At 36.8% G+C, this 23,019-nt stretch overlaps 1 protein-coding gene across 6 annotated transcripts in view; it reads right to left on the bottom strand.

Annotated features, from left to right (window-relative positions):
* Positions 1–2,183: 2,183 nt before the first annotated feature.
* The window catches only part of LOC131152632 (E3 ubiquitin protein ligase DRIP2-like), a 65,880-nt gene continuing 45,044 nt past the window's right edge, over positions 2,184–23,019 (bottom strand). For 2 of the 6 annotated variants that reach the window (XM_058104383.1, XM_058104388.1), the window contains 3 exons: positions 21,962–22,034; positions 6,656–6,727; positions 2,184–2,619 (listed from right to left, as the gene is read on the bottom strand). In XM_058104383.1, the coding sequence (XP_057960366.1) occupies positions 2,446–2,619; positions 6,656–6,727; positions 21,962–22,034 (319 nt within the window). In that variant the 3' untranslated portion in view covers positions 2,184–2,445. Of the gene's footprint in view, positions 2,636–6,655; positions 6,728–21,961; positions 22,035–23,019 lie in introns of all 6 variants that reach the window. The other 4 variants (XM_058104386.1, XM_058104384.1, XM_058104387.1 and 1 more) reach the window with 4 other exon arrangements.

The following is a 23,019-nucleotide window of genomic DNA, read 5'->3' on the forward strand; positions in this document are numbered from 1 at the left end:
ATTTGAAACACCACCAATAACCACATCATATTTTAACAATCTCATCCTCAATCTCCTTAAAAAGATCCATTCATCTACAACTTAACTTTGATAAATCAACTTTCCAATTTAGTTGCAATACTCCAATGACATTGAATAGAATCCTAGGGAGAAGATCAAATATCCATAAGTTTCATGATCTAGGCAAATGCTTTGGAATCCCTACCAAATTTTGTAGATTAAAGGCAAAAAAAAAAAATCTTCTTTATTAAATTAAATAGTATTACAAAGTCAAATGGTTTACAAAGAGAAAACAATGTTGCTTAATTGCTTAAGGTAGTCATATCTTGCTTACCAATCTATACAATTAACCATTAAAATGCTAGTGTCCATTTGTAGTATGGATGTAGCCTTGAGGAACATAGAGGGGTGTGTTCGAGCCACAAAGCTTCTCACTTTGTGAGGGCACAGAGAGGATTGTTCTAGTGTATGCAACATTACCCCTACTTTTATATAGAAAGACTATTTCCTTAGAGTCAAGATTGTGATCAATTAGTCACAAAGGAGCAACCTTATCAATTAGTTACAAAGGAGTAACCTTATCATTGATCCAAGCAAGCTTATGTAGCATTGAGGGACTTTTGCAAACAAAAATATGGAAGCGGGAGGGGATAATAGACCTTATTTTGTTTGCTACTCAATCTTTACTTTCCTAAAAAAAAAGTAATAATAATAATAATAAAGAAAGCAAGGAATAAAGAAAAAGAGCAGCCTTGGTTTTATATCTAAGGGATCGTTTGGTATCACTGTAAAAAATTAGAGATACTAAAACTAGAAATGAAAATCAAAAACTAGAAATAAAAACTATAAACTATAAACCAACAACTTGTTTGATTAACATTTACAAAACTAATACAAATTAAAAATCTAATTAAAAATTTCTCATTTTCATCTTTAAATCAAAATACTATAAAAATGATTAAAATAACAAATTAAAAATAATACACAATTTAAAAAATACTATAATAAAAATAAAAAATATATTATAATTATTTTACTTAATTGTTTTACTTTACAATAAAAATTTTATTGGACATGACAATTGAAAAATAGTAAAAATATTTTTAATTGGCTTAATTAGTTTTTTGAAATTTATGTATATTTTTCTTTTAATTATATTTAAATTCATATTATCATTTAATTTTAATTTTAATTTTAATTTAAAATTATATAAAATGAATAATTTAATCTTAAAAAATTATTTTTGGATATTAAAATTTCTGATAGCAAATTGTCAAAATAACTGAAAACCATAAAATTCGATTTTCAATTTTTTGACAAACAACTGAAACCAAAAACAGAAACAAAAAACTGTCAACAGAAATAAATGTTTTTTTATAATCTACTTTTTTCACTATGAAAAAACAAAAACAGAAAATAAAAAATAACAAAGACACCAAACATACCCTAAGCAAGCTTGTTTAAGGCTTAGCCCTTGATGTGGCAAAACAACCTGATTGAATTGTATGATTTATCAATTTTGCACAAATAAAAGAATTTATAGCTCCACAAAATAAGTATACTTCTTTCATACTAAAAGTCTTTAGGACTCGTGTGAAGATTTAGGTTAGATGAGAATGTTGTGAAGTGCTAATTCCAAATTATTTATTTGTAAGTACATATGACCCTCTATAGAACTTAATAGATATAACATGTATTTGAAATAAATAGATACATGTGCATGTTCAGTACACTTAAGCCTCATTTTCAAACTTAGAAAATATTAAGAAAAGAAAAAAAAATATGTAAAAATCCAATTTTTATATATATATATATATTTAATTATCCGAAAAAATGAAAATAAGTAAATAAAAATATACTAAATTGAACAAAAACTTGATTTATACACAATTAACATTCAATTTTTTTTTTAAAAAGTTTTTAAACAGAATAAATTTTAATTCCAAGAGTATTTGAAATGGAGAGAAAAATACAATAAAAAAAATAAATTTCCTTCTTATTGTTCTTTCCTTTCTATTTGTCAAATAAAAATCAAAATGGACATTAAGAAATTAATTTTCTAAATTTATGAATCTATGAATTTCATACACTAATAACTTGATAATATATATATATATTACAAACTGGAAAGACATCAGCCTCCCTCCCCCTCTCCCCACCCTCACCCCTTTTAAACATGCTGCTGGTAAGCAAGGATCTCTGATTGTGCATTACAAGATGATAGTAGTGAAAAAATTTAAGAGTATAACATTGAATATTTTTGAAAAAAAAAAAAAAAAAAAAAATTATAGGCTAGATCCATGCATTTGTCTGAAGAGAGGAAATTAGAAAGAAAAAGAACACAAAAAGAAGTTTCAAGAATGCCACAACAATACAGATTTATCATCAGATGGTCTATATGATCTGAAGAGCAATACTCGATTCTTGAACTGAAGGGGACAATTTTTATGAGGCTTGGACCCTTCTACGGTATGACAGGACCATGACAAAGTCTTTAGCAGATGAGCCTGCGGATGCTTGAACTCTTTTAGAGGTTGGCACTGTCGATACCCACAAGTCAACCAAGTTATGCAGCTGTTGTGTTGGAAGCAAGGCCTGGCCTTGGCACATTATCTGCACCTGCAAGAAGTAGCCACTGCTCTTGCATTAAAGCTAGGAAATCTGCATTTATCCATATTTTATGTACAAAAACAGTGTTCAGGTGTCGAGGCCAGCAAGTTGTGATTTCATCAACAGTTGTAGTTGTCGATCAGCTATCAGTGCTTGTGTCATTTTGATCATTCAGCTTTTTGAAGAGAAGATATGGAACCAATGATGAAGCTTTAAAGTGGTGGTGGGAGAGAGAGAGAGAGTTAAATTTGCCATGGATGACCAACAAGGTTTGATCAAGTACAATTAATTCAAGAATTTGAGAATTTGACATGAAAGAAAGAAATCCATCAGATTGAGAAATTGAGAGAGAGAAGCAAGATAGCAAGCAGGCGCCGTGAATTCACTGATGATTTGTCATAACCCTGGGTTTCTCTCTCACACACATTGGGGAGTTTAGGAGGGCCCCGGTCCTCTACAATTCTCAGCAAATAAAAGGCTTAGTTTGTGATGATGGGCTCAAATAGGAATCAATAAATGAGAATTGGGGAAAGGCATTTTGATTTGCAGCTTCAGTTAGAATTTTCAGCTGTTGGATTGAAATCTGGTTTTATCAGTCGATCCTCCCAACCAAACTAATTCGGTAGGTTTTACAAATTTTTAACTGCTGCCAACTGAAAATAGGTTTTACAAATTTTTAACTGCTGCCAACCCAATTTTTAGAAAGTGCCAATTTCCAGTGGATTGGTTGGGTCTGACATATGGGTAGGTTTTTTCAGTTTTCTGCACATAACAATAGCAGGCATGGTTGGATTCCTCAAAGTTAAGCTGCAGCAAAGAGTTGAGACACAAGCAATTTCCACAAGAAGGTAAAACACAAACTTACCCAATGTGTTTTCTGTTCCCATTTCACAAAATATCAAAAATCAGAACAGGAAACAGAATTCTTACCCAGTGCAGCATGACCTCAGATGTGTGAATGTTATGCATCCAAATCTTCATACAATATTTGTAAAACATTTTTTTTCTTCCCAACAAAGTGACAAGGTTGATGAAAAGCTAAAGCACATAAATTTATGTTAGAAATTTATATATATATATATACGTTGTGTTTGTGGCTCTTATACTTGGTGGGGCTCATAAACAAAAGAAGAAAAGCATGTGTTGAAATTTTGGTGCTGTGCAGCAGTCACTAGTTGACTAGTGTGCCTCACTAATCGACGAGTGGAGATACCGAGAGCAAGAAAATCTCAGAGAATGGAAAAACCGAGAGCAGAAAATAGACTAGTTGACTAGTGGACCATTCTAGTCGACTAGTGGACCCCTCTAGTCGACTAGTACTCTCGGGGCTGCGAGAAAATTTTCAATTTTTGAATTGGAACGTTGGAACGGTTGGGTACTAGGAGGGAAGCCTCCGAAGGGTTGTTAAATATGTTCTTCTGGGCATATTTTGTTGTGTGTGAGATCATTGTATCATTGTATTGTGTAACTTTCATTTTCATAGTGAAACCTTTGCCGAACCACATATATTTGTGTGTTGATTTTTGTTGTTTTCAGATATATTGAGTGTTTGAATTGTGTCATCAGGCTTCATTGTTTGCTGCAATTACATATTCCGCTGTGCAATCCTATACTCATATTTTTACAAAAATTGGTATTAGAGCATTGTTGTCATGGCTTTGGGTTCTTCTGCAAGGTTTGACGTCGTCAAATTTGATGGAATCAAAAATTTCGGTTTGTGGCAGAGGAGAGTGAAGGATTTACTTGTGTAGCAAGGGATGGTGAAGGCTTTGTGAAAACATAATTTAATTTCTGTATTTCTTGAATTCAATATTTTGTACATCCCAATTTACAATATATAATACAATCAAAGGTTCTAAATATGGAAACAATCTCCCTACAGAATCACTCTCAATAATATACAATCTTCTATATTTACCTACTCTCCTAATTTACTCAATATACCCAATGATACTCGGGATTTCAACACTTCCCCTTAAGTTGGATCATAGATATTGATCATATCCAACTTGCCAATGAAATCATCAAAGTTCTGCAGTGATAACCCTTTAGTGAAGATGTTTGCAGTTTGTTCCTTGGTAGGTACATAAGTCATACAGATGGTTCCTTCTTCAACCTTCTCTTTGATAAAATGTCGATTCACTTCCACATGCTTAGTCCTGTCATGTTGAACTGGATTGAGAGAGATACTGATGGCTACTTTGTTGTCACAATAGAGTTTGACTAGGAATTTCACCAAAATTTGTAATTCTTCCAAGAGTTTCCATAACCATAGTCCTTCATATATTCCTTGTGCAACTACCTTGAATTCAGCTTCAGCGCTGCTTCGAGCCACTACATTCTGTTTTTTGCTCCTCCAAGTTACCAAATTTCCCCATACAAAGGTGCAATATCCAGTGGTAGACCTTCTGTCTTCCGCTGATCCTACCCAATCTGCATCGGTGAAAATCTCTACTTCCTTGCTTTCACATTTCTTGAAGAAAAGTCCTTTACTCGGAGAACCCTTGAGATACCTGAGGATCTTATACACAACATCTAGGTGAGTTTTTTTCAGTAAATGCATGTGTTGGCTTACCACACTTACCGCAAATGCAATGTCAGGTCTGGTATGCGATAGGTAGATTAGTTTACCAACCAATCTCTGATACCTTTCTTTTTCAACTGATATTCCACATTCTTCGACCCTTTTCACGGTTTCAATCGGAGTTTCACTAGGTTTGCAACCAAGCATGCCAGTTTTGGTTAGGAGATCAAGGATATACTTTCGTTGAGAGACACTGATACCTTTTTTTCATCTAACAATTTCCATTCCCAGGAAGTACCGCATTTGTCCCAAGTCTTTAACTTAAAGCTCAGCAGCTAGGACTTTCTTTAACCTATCCATCTCCACTGTATCATCTCCTTATTAGTTTGTTTTTCTTCATCTCTTCCTGAGTTTAAGTGATCATTTGCCTATGACGGGTTAGGAAATGATGCAATGGGAGACTCAGTAGATGGGTCAGGGAATGATGTAATGGGAGACTCAGTAGAGGGCACAGATTCAGTAGTAGAGAAATCAAAGAACCGATCTTCACTCCATGTCTCCCTCTGAAGAGAGGGCTTTTGGAAATAAGAAGTGGTTTCAAAGAAAATGGCATCAAGGCTAAGAAACATTCTTTTGGAGACAGGGTCATAACATTTGTAGCCTTTCTGAGTAGGAAAGTAACCAATAAAGACGCATTTAATGGCACGAGGTTCCAATTTATCCCGATTGTGAGCATGAACATGAAAAAATGCAGTACAACCAAAGATTTTCAAAGCGAGATTAGAGTGGAGACGAGAGTTGGGGAAATATTCCTGGAATATTTGGAGAGGAGTGGTAAAAGAAAGGACTCGACTCGGCATTCAATTAATGAGATATGTAGCTGTTAAAATGGCATCACCCCAAAAATAGTTTTTCATATTTGTAGTGAACCTCAATGCCCGAGCTACTTCAAGTATATGTCTGTTTTTACGTTCAGCAACCCCATTTTGTTAAGGGGTATCCACAGACAAACTTTAATGAACAATTCTATTTTCTTGAAGATAATGTCCTAAGATAGCATTGAAATACTTCACACCATTATCAATACGCAAAATTTGGATGTGAGTTTGGAATTGTGTTTGAATCATGGAGTGGAAACTGACGAAAATAGAACCGACTTCAGATTTATCTTTCAAACAAGTAAACCCAACAAATACGAGTATAATCATCAATAAAAGTAACAAACCATTTTGTGTGAGTGCGATTAAAAGAGTGTGAGGGCCCCCATAAATCACTGTAAATCATAGTAAAGGGTCTGGATGGTTTGTATGTGGATTTTGGAAAGGAATTACGCTGGTATTTTGCAAGTTCACAAATCTCACACTAAAATTCAAAAGACATTTTATTTGAAAAAATGGAAGGAAATAAACTTCTTAGATATTGAAAATTTGGATGACCTATCCTAAAATGTCATAACAAAATTTCACCATCACTAGAAACAGATGTAGAAACACAAATAGTAGTTTTACATTGTCCACTCACATTAGCCTCCTCAAAGTAGTAGAGTCCCTTACTCTCTTTAGCACTGCCAATCGCCTTCCCCGATGATAGGTCCTGAAAAACAAAATGAGAGGGAAGAAATTTAGCATAACAATTGGAATTTTTAGTCAACTGGCTAATGGATAGTAAGTTGCAGGATAAATTAGGAGCATAAAGAACGGACTCTAGTGTGATGGAGTCGGAGAGTTGGATATTTCCTATGCCTGCGACAAACAAGAGTGATCCATCTGCAATTTTAACTTTCAAATTTCCAGCACGGGGTGAATATGATGAAAAAAGATGATAGACATCAATCATGTGGTCAGAAGCACGATAATCAATTATTCAAGGAATTTTGGATCTAGAGGTTATATTTAAGGCTTGCAAAAAATTACCTCTTTGGGATAAAGAACCCGAAGAAAGGATCGATGGTGTCGGTTCAGTGAAGGGTCTGAGTCTTGATGGAAGAAAGTTAGGGTTTTGAAAAAAGACGCTCCTTCGAAAGATGAGCTTTTCGCTGAGACTCCCATAAAAAAACTGTAATTTTCTAAGGACCCAAAATCCGAGTCCTTCGCCAAATCAACCGCCCCATTACTGCCCGTAGTTGCAGAATCACCATCGTGAGCACCGTCAATAACCTTATTGGCATGATGATCAACGGCCACACGTCTTTGCGCATCAGAGCTACCGAGGTGAACCAAGGACTCTTCAAGAGGGGTATGGAAGTCGTCGCGAGCCGTGTCTTCGTCCTTTAAACTATCTGGCGCAGAAACCATCAGGATTCTAGTGGACTCCACAGGAATCCCGCCAAAGCCCGATGAATCGACGATGATATTATCTTCTGATTTTCCGACGAATGGGAGGCGGCGGAGATGCTCTTCTTGAGGACTTGAATACTCGTAGGATTGTTGGAGCAGAGAACAAAAAGCCTCCTCCATGGATTCCTCTTCGTCACTACATCTAGGGTTGTCGATCCCCGGCGGTGAGGGCCCAAGAAGTTCGGTGGGGTCTTCCCATCCTGAGAAACCCATGATGGAGGTGGCTTTAAAGTTGCCGTCAAGCGTTTCAGAGGAGCTCGACCCTCTGCTGCTGACGGCTCCGTCGGCTATTGCTAACTAAGGTTTAGAAACCCTAGCTCTAATACCAAGAAAACAGAATGTAATTTCTATATTTCTAGAATTCAATATTTTGTACATCTGAATTTACAATATATAATACAATCGAAGGTTCTAAATATGGAAACAATCTCCCTACAGAATCACCCTCAATAATATACAATCTTCTATATTTACCTACTCTCCTAATTTACTCAATATACCCAATGATACTCGGGATTTCAACACTTTTTTATGGTGTCAACCGGAAAATATAAATGAGACAACTTGGAAAGAATTGGAGGCAAAGTCCGTTTCCACAATACATTTGTGTTTGGTTGACGAAATGCTCTATCATGTGATGGAGGAGGATTCTCCAGCAGCTGTGTGGAAAAAGTTAGAAAGCCAGTACATCCAAATCACTTTCTAATAAACTATTTCTCAAGCAACGCCTTTATTGGCTTAAGATGGTTGAAGGATCGAACGTAATGTAAATCAACACATAAATGCATTTAATCAAATCATAAGTGATTTAATGTGTGTTGATGTTAAGTTTGATGAAGATGATAAGGCTTTGATGTTACTAAATTCCTTGCCTACAACTTATACTTATGAAAATTTAGTTACCACTTTTACATGAGGAAAAAAGACTCTTAATTTAGAAGAGGTGACAAGTGTCTTGCTAAATTTTCATCAAAGGCTGAAAATATGTGATGAAGGAAAATGACTTGTGGTGAAAGGTAACTATGAGCGTGGGAAAGGAAAATCCAAACATGGATTGAATCAAAAATCTCGTACTCAATCCAAGAAGAAAAAGGATATTCAGTATTATAAGTGCAGCAAAAGGGAGCATGTGAAACCGGAGTGTCCGAATTGGAAGAAAAGAAATGCTAAAAAGCATGAAGGGACTTCAAAATCTGCGAATGTAGTTCACGAAGAAAATTCAGTTTGCAGTGATGGTGATGTACTTTTAGTTTTGTCAGGGTCGGATCACCTAACGGACTCATGGATACTTGACTCGGTACGGTCTTACCATATGACTCCAAACAAGGAGTGGTTCAGCACTTACAAGTTGGTAAATTCAGGTTTAGTCCTTATGGGTAATGATATTTCTTGTAAGATCATTGGCAAATGAAATGTTAAAATAAAAATGTTTGATGGTCCTGTGAGAACCTTGAGTAATGTAAAACACATCGAAGAATCTTATTTCACTTGGCACCTTGCATTGTAATGGTTTCAATTACAGGTCCGAAGGTGGGGTTATGAAAGTATGGAAAGGTGATCTGACGGTGATGAAAGAGCAAAAGCTAGATGAGAATATTTACACACTACAGGGAACTACTGTTGTAGGTGGAGCTGCAACCATAGATGTTGAATATGATGTAACCGCCTTGTGGCATATGCGTCTTGGGCATATGGGGAAACATGGAATGAAAGAACTTCACAAGAGGAAACTCTTGAAAGGTATGATAACATATAAGCTGAATTTTTGCAAGATTTGTGTTCTTCAAAAACAAAACAAGGCAAAGTTCAAATCAACTATACACAAGACGAAACGTATTCTTGATTATGTGCATTTCGATATTTGGGGCCCAATTAGAGTAGCATCAAGAGGTGGACATGTTTATCATGTGAGTTTTGTTGACGATTACTCATAAGAAGTCTGGGTATACTTCATGCGCACAAGTCTAATACATTTACCAGGTTCAAGTTGGGGAAAGCTAAAATGGAAAACTAGACAGGAAGGAGAATTAAATGTCTAAGGTCAAACAATGAGACCGAGTACGCTGATTTAAGGTTCATGGAGTTTTGTGAGCAGTAGGGCATTAAGAGACACTTTACTGTTTGTCGGACACCTTAGCAAAATGGTGTGGCTAAAAGAATGAACCGAACTCTAACTGAAAGAGTTCAGTGTCTCAGGCTTAATGCAGGGCTACCGAAAAGCTTCTGGGTCGAGGCAGTTAGTATGACTTGTTTCTTGATAAAGAGATCATCGAGGGCATCACTAGAGGGTAAAATGGCAGAAGAGGTATGGACAGGAAATGCAGTAGACTACTCCGAATTGAAAGTATTCGGTTGTCCAGCCTATGTCCACGTGCCTAGTGAGGGGAGATCGAAGCTTGACGCAAAGTCTAGATGTTACATTTTTTTGGGATATCAAAAGGGTGTGAAGGGGTTCAAGCTATGGGATCCAGTGGCAAACAAGGTGGTGATCAGTAGAGATGTAGTCTTTGATGAGAAAGTTATGGTGAAGCGTACTTAAGATTGTGATGAACAGAACAGGAGCAAGAAAACTAAGGCAGAGATGAACATATTGTGCAGGTGGAGTTGGAAGCTTAGGGCAATGGCAATGATCTTGGTCCTTTGGTTGCAGGGAGTTCTAACTCGGGAAACCAGCAAGTCGACAATGTTCCTATACGGAGATCCAGACGCACTATCAGACCTCCACCAAGGTATGGATTTGAAGAGTTAATGTCTTATGCTTTCCTTATTAGTTGCAATGATCCAACTACATTTCAAAAGGCAATGCACGGCCAGGAGAAAGGTAGGTGGATGAGTGCAATGATTGAGAAAATAGAATCATTGCATAAGAACCAAACTTGGGAGTTGGTGGAGCTTCCAAATGGGAAGAGGGCGATAGGTTGCAAATGGGTATATAGGAATAATGAAGCAATTTCAAAAAAGGAAGGAGAAAAATTCAAGGTATGGTTAGTAGCAAAAAGGTACTCACAAAAAAAGGGAATAGACTATGATGAAATCTTTTCACTTGTGGTCCGACACACTTCTATCAGGATAGTGTTGGGGTTGGTAGCTCACTATGATTTACATTTGGAACAAATGGATGTGAAGACGGCGTTTCTTCATGGTGACTTGGAGGAACAGATTTACATGGTACAACCGGAGGGATTTAGTGAACCAGAGAAAGAAAACTTAGTTTGCAAGTTGAAGAAATCTCTTTACAGGTTGAAACAGTCTCCAAGGCAATGGTATAAAAGATTTGATTCTTATATGATCAAGATTGGCTACAAAAGATGTATGATTGCTGCGTGTATGTGAACAAACTTGATGATGGTTCTCTTATTTTCTTGTTGTTGTATGTCAATGACATGTTGATAGTTGCTAAAGATTTAACTGTTGCATAAAGAGTTTGACATGAAAGATCTTGGTTCAACCAAGAAGATACTTGGGATGGAAATTCGTCGTAACAGAACTGCAAGGAGGTTATGGTTATCTCAGGGCGGTTATGTGGAAAAGGTGTTGAATAGGTTTAGCAGGACTAATGCAAAACCGGTATGTACACCTTTAGCGAGTCATTTTAAATTGTCTACTGCAAATTGTCCAAGTACAGATGATGATATCCGAGATATATCAAAGGTCCCCTATGCTAGCATCGTGAAGAGTTTAATGTATGTCATGGTGTATACGAGGCCAGACTTAGTACATGCAGTGAGTGTGGTGAGTAAGTTTCTTTCTAATCCAGGTAGACAGCATTTGGAAGCCGTCAAATGGATATTTAGATACTTACGGGGTACATCAGGTTATGACATTATGTTTGGCAAGCAACAGGTTAGTCCATCAGTTGTGGGGTTTGTAGATGCTGATTATGTAGGGGATATGGATGACAGAAGGTCTACAACGGGTTATGTCTTTACCCTTGTATAAGGACCTATATGTTGGAGATCCATGGTTCAATCTCTAGTGGCATTATCCACAACTAAAGCTGAATATATGGCAATTGCCAAAATTGCAAATGAAGCCTTATCTTACCGGTTTGGTCAAAGAGCTGCATATACAGCAAGATGGTGTTGTGCTGTGTTGTGACAATTAGAGTTCTATTTACTTAGCAAAGAATCAAGTGTATCATGCTAGAACCAAACATATTGATGTAAGGTTCCACAAGGTTCGAGAGTTGATTTCTTCAGGTGACCTTGTATTTGAGAAGGTTCACACGTCTGAAAATGCAACGAATATTTTGACAAAGTCAGTCACTACTAATAAGTTCAAGCATTGCTTGAACTTACTTCATGTCTCCAAGTGCTAGAAAGGAAAAAAAACTAACCAAACTTTCTAAGGTCAAGGTGGAGCAATAAGATATGTTTTTTTCAAGTTCTCCTAAGGGGCGTATAATCGCCAAGGCGGAGATTATTGTGTTTGTGGCTCTTATACTTTGTGGGGCTCATAAACAAAAGAAGAAACGCATGTGTTGAAGTTTTGGTGTTGTGCATTAGTCACTAGTCGACTAGTGTGCCTCACTAGTCGACAAGTGGAGATACCGAGAGCAAGAAAATCTCAGAGAATGGAAATACCGAGAGTAGAAAATAGACTAGTCGACTAGTGGACCCGTCTAGTTGACTAGTGCTCTTGGGGCTGCGAGAAAATTTTCAATTTTTGAATTGGAACGTTGGCACGGTTGGGTACTAGGAGGGAAGCCTCCGAAGGGTTGTTAAATATGTTCTTCTGGGCATATTTTGTTGTGTGTGAGATCATTGTATCATTGTATTGTGTAACTTTCATTTTCATAGTGAAACCTTTGTTGATTGCTCCCGTGGATGTAGACTTTGTCAAACCACGTATATTTGTGTCTTGATTCTTGTTGTTTTCAGATATACTGAGTGTTTGAATTGTGTCTTAGTGCTTCATTGTTTGCTGCAATTACCTATTCCGCTATGCAATCCTATACTCATATTTTTACAACAATATATGTGTGGGTAATCTTCATGATCACATAGTGTGTATGCTTATATATAAATAATTAATTAAGTATTAAGCTATATCTTTACTAATTAATATATATATATATATATATATATGAAGGTACATTGACCAAAGTCAAGTGCTTTATTTATTGGTATGTTAGATATAATGACCAAAGTCATGTATATATGATGGTTAATAAAAAGTCTTCCAATCAAGATACATTGAAATAATGGAGATGCGTTGACCAATGTCATGAATCTCCTTAACTAGTGTATCATTAGGGAATGTATCACATTTAATCAATATGTACATTCAACTTGGAGGAAGGGAGAGATCATATGCATCTTTATGACTCTTTGATGGATTGATTCGCTTATGAATTTCTATATAAAGGGCTCTTGGCCCCTCTCACCACTCAATAATCAAGTTTGGTAGAGAAGAGAGTAAAAGAGAAAGAACTATACAAGAGGAAGTGAATATCACTTAGTGTACTTAGCTTACAACTTTGAGATGTATATATAGCTATACAAGAGAGTGAGGTTATCCTAACAATCTGATGTGGAACTAAAAAACTATACACTGTTCAATACTCCCCCTCAAGCTGAAACGAAGCTGTTGATAAGTCGAAGCTTGGAGATAGCAGTCTGTAATAAATATGGGCCAACAAACTTGGTGAAGACATCAACAACCTAGCCTTTGGAGGAGATAAAGCAGGGAGAGATAATCCCAGAACGAACTTTTTCCCTGATGAAGTGAATATCTGCCACAATATGCTTGGTCCTCTCATTCAGAATTGAATCAGAAGAGAAAGTTATAGCAGAATTGTTGTCACAAAACAACAAAGAAGAGTCTGTCATAGGAAAACCAATCTCAAATAGGAGAGAGCGTAGCCATAGGATCTCACAGGTACCTTGTGCCATAGCACGGCACTCAGCCTTAGCAGAAAAACGTGAAACCACCTCTTGCTTTTTACTCTTCCAAGAAAGGAGATGATCACCCTTGAAAGTACAAATACCTAAGGTAGATCATCTGTCAGTCTTGGACCCAGCATTGTCAGCATTAGTAAACATGACACGCCTTGGTTGTATTCCAAATGAATAGAATAATCCTAGTCCAGGTGAAGTCTTCACATACCGTAGGATATTTTCAAGGAGAATGCATGAATTGACTTACTAAGCTCACTGCATAGGCCAAATCAGGCCAAGTGTTGGTCAAATAGATGAGGCGACCAACAAGTCTCTGATACACCAAAGGGTCTGTAATAGATCACCAGACTCTACAGAAAGGGAGATATTCGAATCCAAGGGCGTAGAAGTAGGCCAACATCCCAACATACTAGTGTTCATAAGGAGATCTAGGGCATATTTCTGCTGAGAGAGGAAAATGCCCTTGCTGGAGCGTGCTATCTCAATGCCCAAGAAATACTTGAGGGGACCCAAATCCTTGATGTCAAAGGTATCCCCAAGTCCTTTCTAATCTGAGCAATTCCAGACAAATCATTACCTGTAATAATAATATCATCCACATAGACAGAGATAATGGTGCAAGGACCATGGTAGAGACACATAATAAAGCAAGTGTAGTCTGACTAGCACTGAATAAATCCCATAGAGAGAATCACATTACTGAATCTTCTAAACCATGCATGAGGTGATTACTTAAGCCCATATAAGGACTCGCGCAATTTACACACCTTTCTAGAATATTCCCCCTAAGTAGAAAAACGGGGAGGGGGATCCATGTAATAGTATCAATAAGATCACCATTCAAGAAGGCATTCTTGACATCAAGCTAATATAAAAGCCAAGTGAAAGAAGCCGCCAAAGAGATTAGGAGGCAAACAGTAGTAAGTTTCACCACAAGAGTAAGTTTCGCCATAGGGCTTTATACCTGTCAACAGTACCATCTGCAAGGTGCTTAACTGTGAACACCCATTTACAGCCCACCGTGCATGCACTTGAAAGAAGAGGAACAAGATCCCAAGTATGTTGCTGATGTAGAGCTTCCATCTCAGTACGCATGGCTGCAACCCATTTGGGGTCCTGGAGGGCCTCATGAACTAAGCAAGGTATGATAATAGCATCAACCTGTCCCAAAAAGGCTTGATAACTCCAGGAAATAACTAGATAAGAAAGATACTGGGAAATAGGGTGGTCAGTAGAACATGCTAAAGAAAGTCTATTAGAAGCTCGACGGATTCGAGAAGGATACAGTGAGGAGGGAGCAGGGGGATTAGGGACTATAGGAGACATACCTAAGCTCGGTGAAGATGCTAGCAGAGGCTCCAAAGGGCGTGGTCGGTGAGTGTAAACCTGTGGAATGAGAGAGATATGGTCCTACCCAGTGGGGGCAAAGGTAGGAGGCTCAAAAGATGAAACGACACCGAAGAAGAGGGCACTGGTACAGATGGAAGAAAGATAAGCTCAGGTCGAGGAAGTGGAGATGACACTGGCAAAGATATGGAAGGAGAGGAGTCAATGTAGAAGGGGGTAGACTCATGGAACGTGACATCGAGAGAGTGATAAGTGTGCCGACCAACAGGATCATAACAACGATATCCCTTAGACATAGAGGAATACCCTATAAAATGCACTAGATGGCCTTATCATCAAGCTTGGTCCGAGAAGAACTCCGGTCATGAACAAAGCAGGAGCATCCAAACACTCTAGGAAGAAAGGAGAAAAGGGACCTGTCAGGATGCAGAAGATGAAGTGGAGCAGAATTCTGCAATGCACGACTCGGGGTACGATTGAGAAGATAGGCTGCAGTGAGAACGACACGAGGTCAATAAGACGTGGGGATTTGCATTCCCCGAAGAAGACAATGGAAAATAAACATGATGTGGCAACTTTTGCATTTAGCCACACCATTCTGTTCAGGAGTGTAGGGACAAGTCAGCTGTTGGAGAATACCCTGTTGACACAACCCAGCACGAAACTCATTACTGAGGCACTCACGGCCTTTGTCAAACCTTAAGATACGAACCACAGTATTGTATTGAGTCTTAATCATTCGTAGGAAAGCCTGAAAATGAGTGAAAACTTCGAATTTATTTATCATCAGGTAGACCTAGGTACAACGGGAGTAATCGTCAATAAAAGTGACATAATATCGATGCTGAGTGAGTGAGGAGACAGGGGAGGGACCCCAAACGTCACTATGAACAATATCAAAAGCTGCAAGAGAATGGTGCATATGAGACAGATAAGATGAACGAACATGCTTAGATAATTCGCAAGTAGCACATTGAAAATTAAAATTCTTGCAAGCTTTATAAAATTCTGGAAACAACCAACACAAATATTTAAAATTTGCATGTCCCAAACAGGTATGCCACAAATCCAAGGTTTTTAAAGAGAAAACAGCGGAAACATCAAAAGGCAAAACAAATGCTTGAAAGCCAGAAGAGGATATAGGACAGGAAGGCGGATCGCCAAAGTAGTAGAGCCCATCCCTTTCAAAGCCCTTGCCAAAAATCTTCCTCAAACTCAGGTCCTGCAAGTAACAAGAGTTGGGTAAGAAAACCACAACACAGTTATATTGTTTGGCAATACAGCTAATAGATTACAAGTTATAGGAAAATTGTGGAACATAATAAACAGGGAATAAAGATAGAATTGAGGATAAATAAGCAGTACCTTGGGTATGAATGGAACGAGAGGTACCATCGACAATGCGGACAATATGAACAAACGAAGGGATAGAGGATGAAATGAGATGCCTCACAAGTCAAATGGTTGTTCACCCCTGAGTCCAATATCCAAACGGGTGTGCCACCAGGTGTGCTAGACTAGTCTAGTGTCCAAACGGGTGTGCCACCGGGCGTGTCAGACTTACTTAAAAGGGCAGTAGGGTTACCTGCAGCAAAGGTGGCAATAGAGGACGATGCAGTCGGTGCAGCAAAGGCAAGGAGGCTAATCCGAGACTGAAGCTGAGTAAGATGAGCCTGGAGCTAAGAGAAATCTGGAGCAACAGCAGGTGCAAAAGTAAGAGAAGCCGGAGGTACAAGAAGAGATTCTACAACAACTCCAATGTTAGAAGGTCCCTGACCTTTGCCATGGCCATGACCATGAGAGGCCTATTTGGAGTAACGCTCCTGCAACTCAAGGTGGAATGAAGCAACACTCAATGGTGTGATTATTTTGTTGGCAGTGCTGGCACAATCGAGTCTTATGGTCAACAGACCTAGCACTAGTAGGGGTTGCAAGGGCAACCTACTCAGGCACACTAGAAGAAGCAAATTCAGGGAGAAGACGTCGTCACTGATCATCACCATCAATCATTGCAAATGCCTCGTATAAAGAGGGCACCGGGGATGTAGTCAAAATCTGAGTCTAGAGTAATTCAAACTCAGGTTTTAAACCCATCAAGAACTGATAGGAATGTCGACGATGCTGGCGCTTTGCCTTAATAGCTGCTGCCTTGGTAGAAAACTCAGAAAGAGGCTTATACTGGGCGAACTCCTCCCACCGAGACTGGAGATAGTCGAAGAAGTCAATCACAGATAAACCCAAAGAAGCCTGGGTCGCTTGGTGGAGCTCCCAATAAAGCTCAAAAATCCGAGCCTCACACCTTGTGTGGGCGAACATTTTGGTCAAGGTAGACCAAAGGCTATCAACAGTATCGTGAAACATGAACATCTTGTAGAGGCGGTCTTCCATAGAAGCAAATATCCAACCTAGGATGATACAGTCGTCGATGGACCACTGTTGGTGAGCCGAATTAGTATTAGCAGGGCGAAACTCCAATCCTAACAACCACTCAGCCTTGCCACGGCCCCCAAGATATAAGCGAAGGGACTGTGACAAAGCATGAAAGTTGCCGCCATTCAGAAGAATGTTGGTGATCTTATGAACAGGAGCAGTTTGAGCCAGAGAGAAGTCGGGGCGTGGAAGGTACAGAGAAGAAGAGGTGGATGTACTGTCCTTGGTAGGCTTATCACCATCCTTGGTATTCCATCTACATTTTTAGTTGGTAGCATGAATTATACTTATGCATATACTCACACCAATATTTGATGTATATTGGAAACTAAAATTATGTCATGACCTCTCAAGAAATTTGGTTGAGGAATTTCATTTTGAGATTTTTAATAATGAATTTTATTTCAAGATCCGTTAAAGCATTGTATGATAATTTCTTTTCTAAAAGCAACAAGTGTTTAAGAAGGTCAAAACACATAAAAGTAAGATGCTTGTTGTTAGAGGGAGGATGCGAGATAAAAGGTGTTCATCGAAAACATTAAGTGCCAAGATGATGAGTATACCCATTGATTAGAGTGTTTGCGCCTAAATGCATAATGAGTATGTAAATTCAATGGGTTTGGCTTATGTTTTATAATTCATATATGTGCACATTAATGACACTTACGGGTATAGGCACATTAATGAAACTAGGATTAGATTAGCAACTTGGAATATAGGGACACTTACGGGTAAAAGCACGGAAATTGTGGATACAATGATTAGAAGAAGAATTAATATAATTTGCCTTCAAGAAACTAAGTGGGTGGGGGAGAAAGTTAGAGAAATCGGTAAATCAGGTTTTAAACTTTGGTACACTGGAAAAGAAAAACATAAGAATGGAGTAGGCATTATTATAGACAAAAACTTAAAAGATAGCGTTGTGGATGTAATTAGAGTAAGGGATAGAATTATAAAAATCAAAATGGTATTAGGACAAGAGATAATAAATATCATTAGTGCTTATGCTCCTCAAGTTGGCTTAGCAGAAAATCTTAAGAGACAATTTTAGGAAGATATGGATAGTATTATACAAGGCATACCAGGGACTGAGAAAATATTTATAGGAGGAGATCTGAATGGACACGTTGGAAGAGACAATAAAAATTATGAAAGGATACATAGAGGATATGGATATGGAGACAAAAATGAGTTTGGGGAGATGATCTTAGACTTTGCTATGTCATATGATTTTAGTATAATGAATACTTGCTTTAAGAAGAGAGAAGAACACTTAATAACCTTTAAAAGTGGACAAAATAGAAGTCAAATAGATTTTTTTTTAACTAGGAGGGTAGATCGTGTATCATGCAAGGATTGTAAAGTTATTCCAGGTGAAAGTTTAACCACACAACATAGAGTCTTAGTGTTAGATATATGCATTAAAAAATGGAAGAAAAAAGATAAAATAAACCAGTGTAGGAAAACTAGATGGTGGAACCTAAAAGGAGAAAATATAATAAAATTTAAAGATAAAATGATCAAAGATGGGGATTGGACCTTAGAAGATGGGATAGATTCAAATACTCTTTGGAATAGATTAACTAACTCTATTAAAAAAATAGCAAAAGAGATTTTAGGCGAATCAAGGGGAAGATTCTCAAATAGCAAAGAAAGTTGGTGGTGGGATAAAGATGTACAAAAAATCATAAAGACAAAAAGAATTTGGTATAAAACGTGGCAAAAATGTAGAAATAACGATAACTTTGAAAAATATAAGGAGGCAAGAAAAGATGCAAAAAGGGCCGTTAGTGAAGCTAAATATAGATCATTTAATAGTTTGTATGATAGATTAGGTACAAAAGAAGGGGAAAGAGATATATTTAAACTTGCTAAAGCTAGAGAAAGGAAGAACAAGGACTTAGGAAATGTAAAATGTATAAAAAGTGAGGATGATATTGTCTTGGTTAAGGACGAAGATATTAAAGAAAGATGGAGAAGTTACTTTAGTAAGTTGTTTAATGAAAACCAAATAGAAGGCTTAAATTTAGAATTGTCAAATGAGGAAAAGACTAAAAATATAAGATTTATTCGAAAAATTAGAGTTAACGAAGTTAAGTTTGCACTAAAAAAGATGAAAAATGGGAAAGCTATGGGACCAGATAACATCCCAATTGAAGTTTGGAAATGCTTGGGTGCTAACGGAATTATATGGTTAACTAATTTATTTAATACAATTGTAAAAACTAAGAAAATGCCAGATGAAAGGAGGAAAAGCACTTTAATACCTATATACAAAAATAAAGGAGATATTCAAAATTGTAATAACTATCGTGGAATTAAACTTATAAGTCATACGATGAAACTATGGGAAAGAGTAGTTGAACAAAGATTAAGGTTAGAAACGAAGATCTCAGAAAATCAATTTGGTTTTATGCCTGGGAGATCTACCACAGAAGCTATTTATCTTTTAAGAAGATTAATGAAAAAGTTTAGGGAAAAGAAGAGGGACTTGCATATGATATTTATTGACCTTGAGAAAGCATATGATAGGATACCTAGGGAAGTTTTATGGTGGGTTTTAGAAAAAAAGGGTGTATGTTGTAGGTATACCGATGTCATTAAGGATATGTACGATGGAGTAATGACTAGTGTAAAGACTATAGATGGAGAAACTAGAGAATTTCCAATTACCATAGGTGTACATCAAGGATCTGCTTTGAGTCCTTATCTTTTTGCTTTAGCGATGGACCAATTGACTAAGAGTATTCAAAAGGAGGTTCCATGGTGTATGTTGTTTGCAGATGATATTGTATTAATTGATGAAACTAGAGATGAAGTAGAGGCTGAGTTAGAATTATGGAGAGAAGCTTTGGAATCCAGAGGCTTTAAGATAAGTAGAAATAAAACAGAATATATGAAATGTAATTTTAGTAATGATAGGAGGAATATTGGAGACAAAGTTAAACTTGATGATGAAGAAATAAATAGTACTTGTAGATTTCGATACCTTGGATCTATTATGCAAGCTGAAGGAGAAATTGAAGATGATGTAATGCATAGAGTTAAAGCACGTTGGGTAAAATGGAGAAGTTCTTCAAGTGTTCTATGTGATCGTAGAATACCCTTAAAATTGAAAGGGAAGTTTTATAGGACATCTATAAGACCAGCTATGCTATATGGATCAGAATGTTGGGCGACGAAGAAATATAATATCCAAAAAGTAAAAGTTGCCGAGATGAGGATGCTTAGATGGATGAGTGGTATAACATTAAAAGATAAATTAAGGAATGAACATATTCGTGGTAAGTTAGGTGTAGCTCCTATAGAAGATAAGATAAGGGAAGGACGACTCAGATGGTATGGACACTTGCATCGTAGGCCTTATAGTGCACCTGTGAGGAAGAGTGACTTAGTTACTGTGGGGGGCAGTAGAAGGGGTAGGGGTAGACCTAAAATAACTTGGGAGGAGATAGTGAGTAAGGATTTAATGTCTTTGAATCTATCAAAAGAAATGGTCCATGATCGCATAAATTGGCGGAAAAGGATTCATATAGCCGACCCCACTTAGTGGGACTAAGGCTTGGTTTTGTTTTGTTGTATATGTGCACATTAATGAGAATGAACTACGATGAAAAATGTTTATGATGTTTTGACATTATTGTGGGACCAGTTTAAGATATGAACATAACTGAATAGTTCATATTCTTCCTCATTATAACTTATTTAAATAAATGCTAAGCATGTGATATATGGAAGGATTTATGTTAGTTTACATAAAGCCACCATTATCCACCTTAGTCATTTGTTTAGTTAAGTGTATAGTGAATGTTAATCTAAATAAAAGAAATTTGTTTCTTGATGTGATCATTTGATCTAGTGGGAGAATGTTGGAAATTTTTATATATATGTGTGGGTGATCTTCATGATCACATAGCATGTATGCCTACATATAAATAATTAATTATTAAACTATATCTTAACTAATTAATGTATATATATATATATATATATATATATATATGAAGGTACATTGACCAAAGTCAAGTGCCTTACTTATTGGTATGTAAGATACAATGACCAAAGTTATGTATCTATGATGGTTAATGAAAAGTCTCCCAATCAAGATACATTGAAATAATGGAGATGCATTGGTCACAGTCATGAACCTTCTTAATTAGTGTATCGTTAGGGAATGTATCACATTTAATCAATGTACATTCATCTTGGAAGAAGGAAAAAGTCATATGTATGTCTATGACTCTTTGATGGGTTGAATTGCTTATGGATTTCTATATAAAGGGCTCTTGGTCCCTTTCACCACTCAATAATCAAGTTTGGTAGAATCTCCATCACTAGGCCAAACATAAGAGTAAGGGGATACAAGATCAAGAGTTTTTTGTATGATGGAGACTTGATCAACAGGAATAGAAGAAAATAAGAGTTAATTGCATCAAAGTTCGATTATCTCAATGCAAATATTGTAAGGTAAAATTTGATTTTCTTTCCTTATCTTCACTTCATCACGGTTCATAAAATAAGCTGAAGATCCTTCTTATGGAAATTTTCTAACAGTTTAATCTTTCTTGCTTTCAATTTTGCTTATGCATTATGGCTTTTGCACTTTCAAATAAACAACAACAAAAAGGAAAAGGCACATTTTATAGCAATGTACAGTCATCAATAAGGCCCTGGTCAGTCACTTTTCCAGGTCTGGGCTGGGATCAAAAATTGGAAGTCATAAATATAACAAAAAGAAAGATAGAAAGCACTAGGCATCCGAACAGCCTTACTACTTCTAGGAAGTTAAAAAAAGGAATGAAGAACGAACTCACCTCAGCTTCACTTGTTAGATCAAGCTTCTTCACAAGGTATTTTTGGATAAATGAGACAGGCAAACTGCTATCCCTGGGATAGAGAGGGCAAAAGAAAAATCAGGGTCAAAGAATAAGTTTATAGGCATGCAGAGGAATATTTACACTCCATAGAATATAGTTGCCAACTTCAGAGGTTGATATTCTAGACTTTACAATGAAAAGTGATGAATAAATTGCAACACTTAATTGAACAATAGTCCAAAGTTAGGTTTGACCATATAAAATTTCTACCAGCAGGTAATGAAAAAAATACTAACAATTGTTAAGTTTTTCTATGACATTCCATAAGTTCATAATGAAAAAAATATTAATTTTATTTAAGAAAAAATTATGCTAATAATTTTTCCTAGTACTCTACTGTCCCTGCTCCTAATTCATTCTATCCAACCTTCTCACATTATTTTGTCACAATTAGATCCATAATCTGAATTACTCATGGTCTAAAATCATATCCAAATCCTTGACTAATCACTGATGCTGCACCAAGAATAAAGGCACAATTACAGTAAGGTGAACAGTAGCATAACATGACCTATCTTCCAAGCAATAAAAAATTAAGAGAAAACAAGAAAATAAGAAATTTGGGTGAACAGCCCTAAAAGAAAAGGATGGTATGACAGTCTTTATTATAAAACTGATGTTTGCCTCTTAAGCAAACTTATTTCTGTTATAAATGTGAAAGATCTAACTTAATTATGGGAATTATGATTAGGGTTAGGGCATAGAAAAGAAGAGAGAAGAGGGTGAGAAAATTGGTTTCACTGAAGGAGAGAATACAACTCACAGACCATTTGACCCTCAACATATTAATAGTCAATGACTAAATTATCCTCGTTACCATTAATTAAATAAAACAGTAAACTCAGGGCTTCTGTCTCTCTAACAATTACAAAAAAATGATTCACTATTAGTTCTTATAAGTACTTTTAAGTGGTATCAAACAGGGCAAATTATAAATAGTGATCAGCACAACTAAATCCTAACCCTCAAAATAAATTTAATCTCACCCATCCAAC

This window comes from Malania oleifera, chromosome 4 (genome assembly GCF_029873635.1).
Source record: "Malania oleifera isolate guangnan ecotype guangnan chromosome 4, ASM2987363v1, whole genome shotgun sequence".
In the NCBI taxonomy this organism is placed as follows: Eukaryota; Viridiplantae; Streptophyta; class Magnoliopsida; order Santalales; family Ximeniaceae; genus Malania; species Malania oleifera.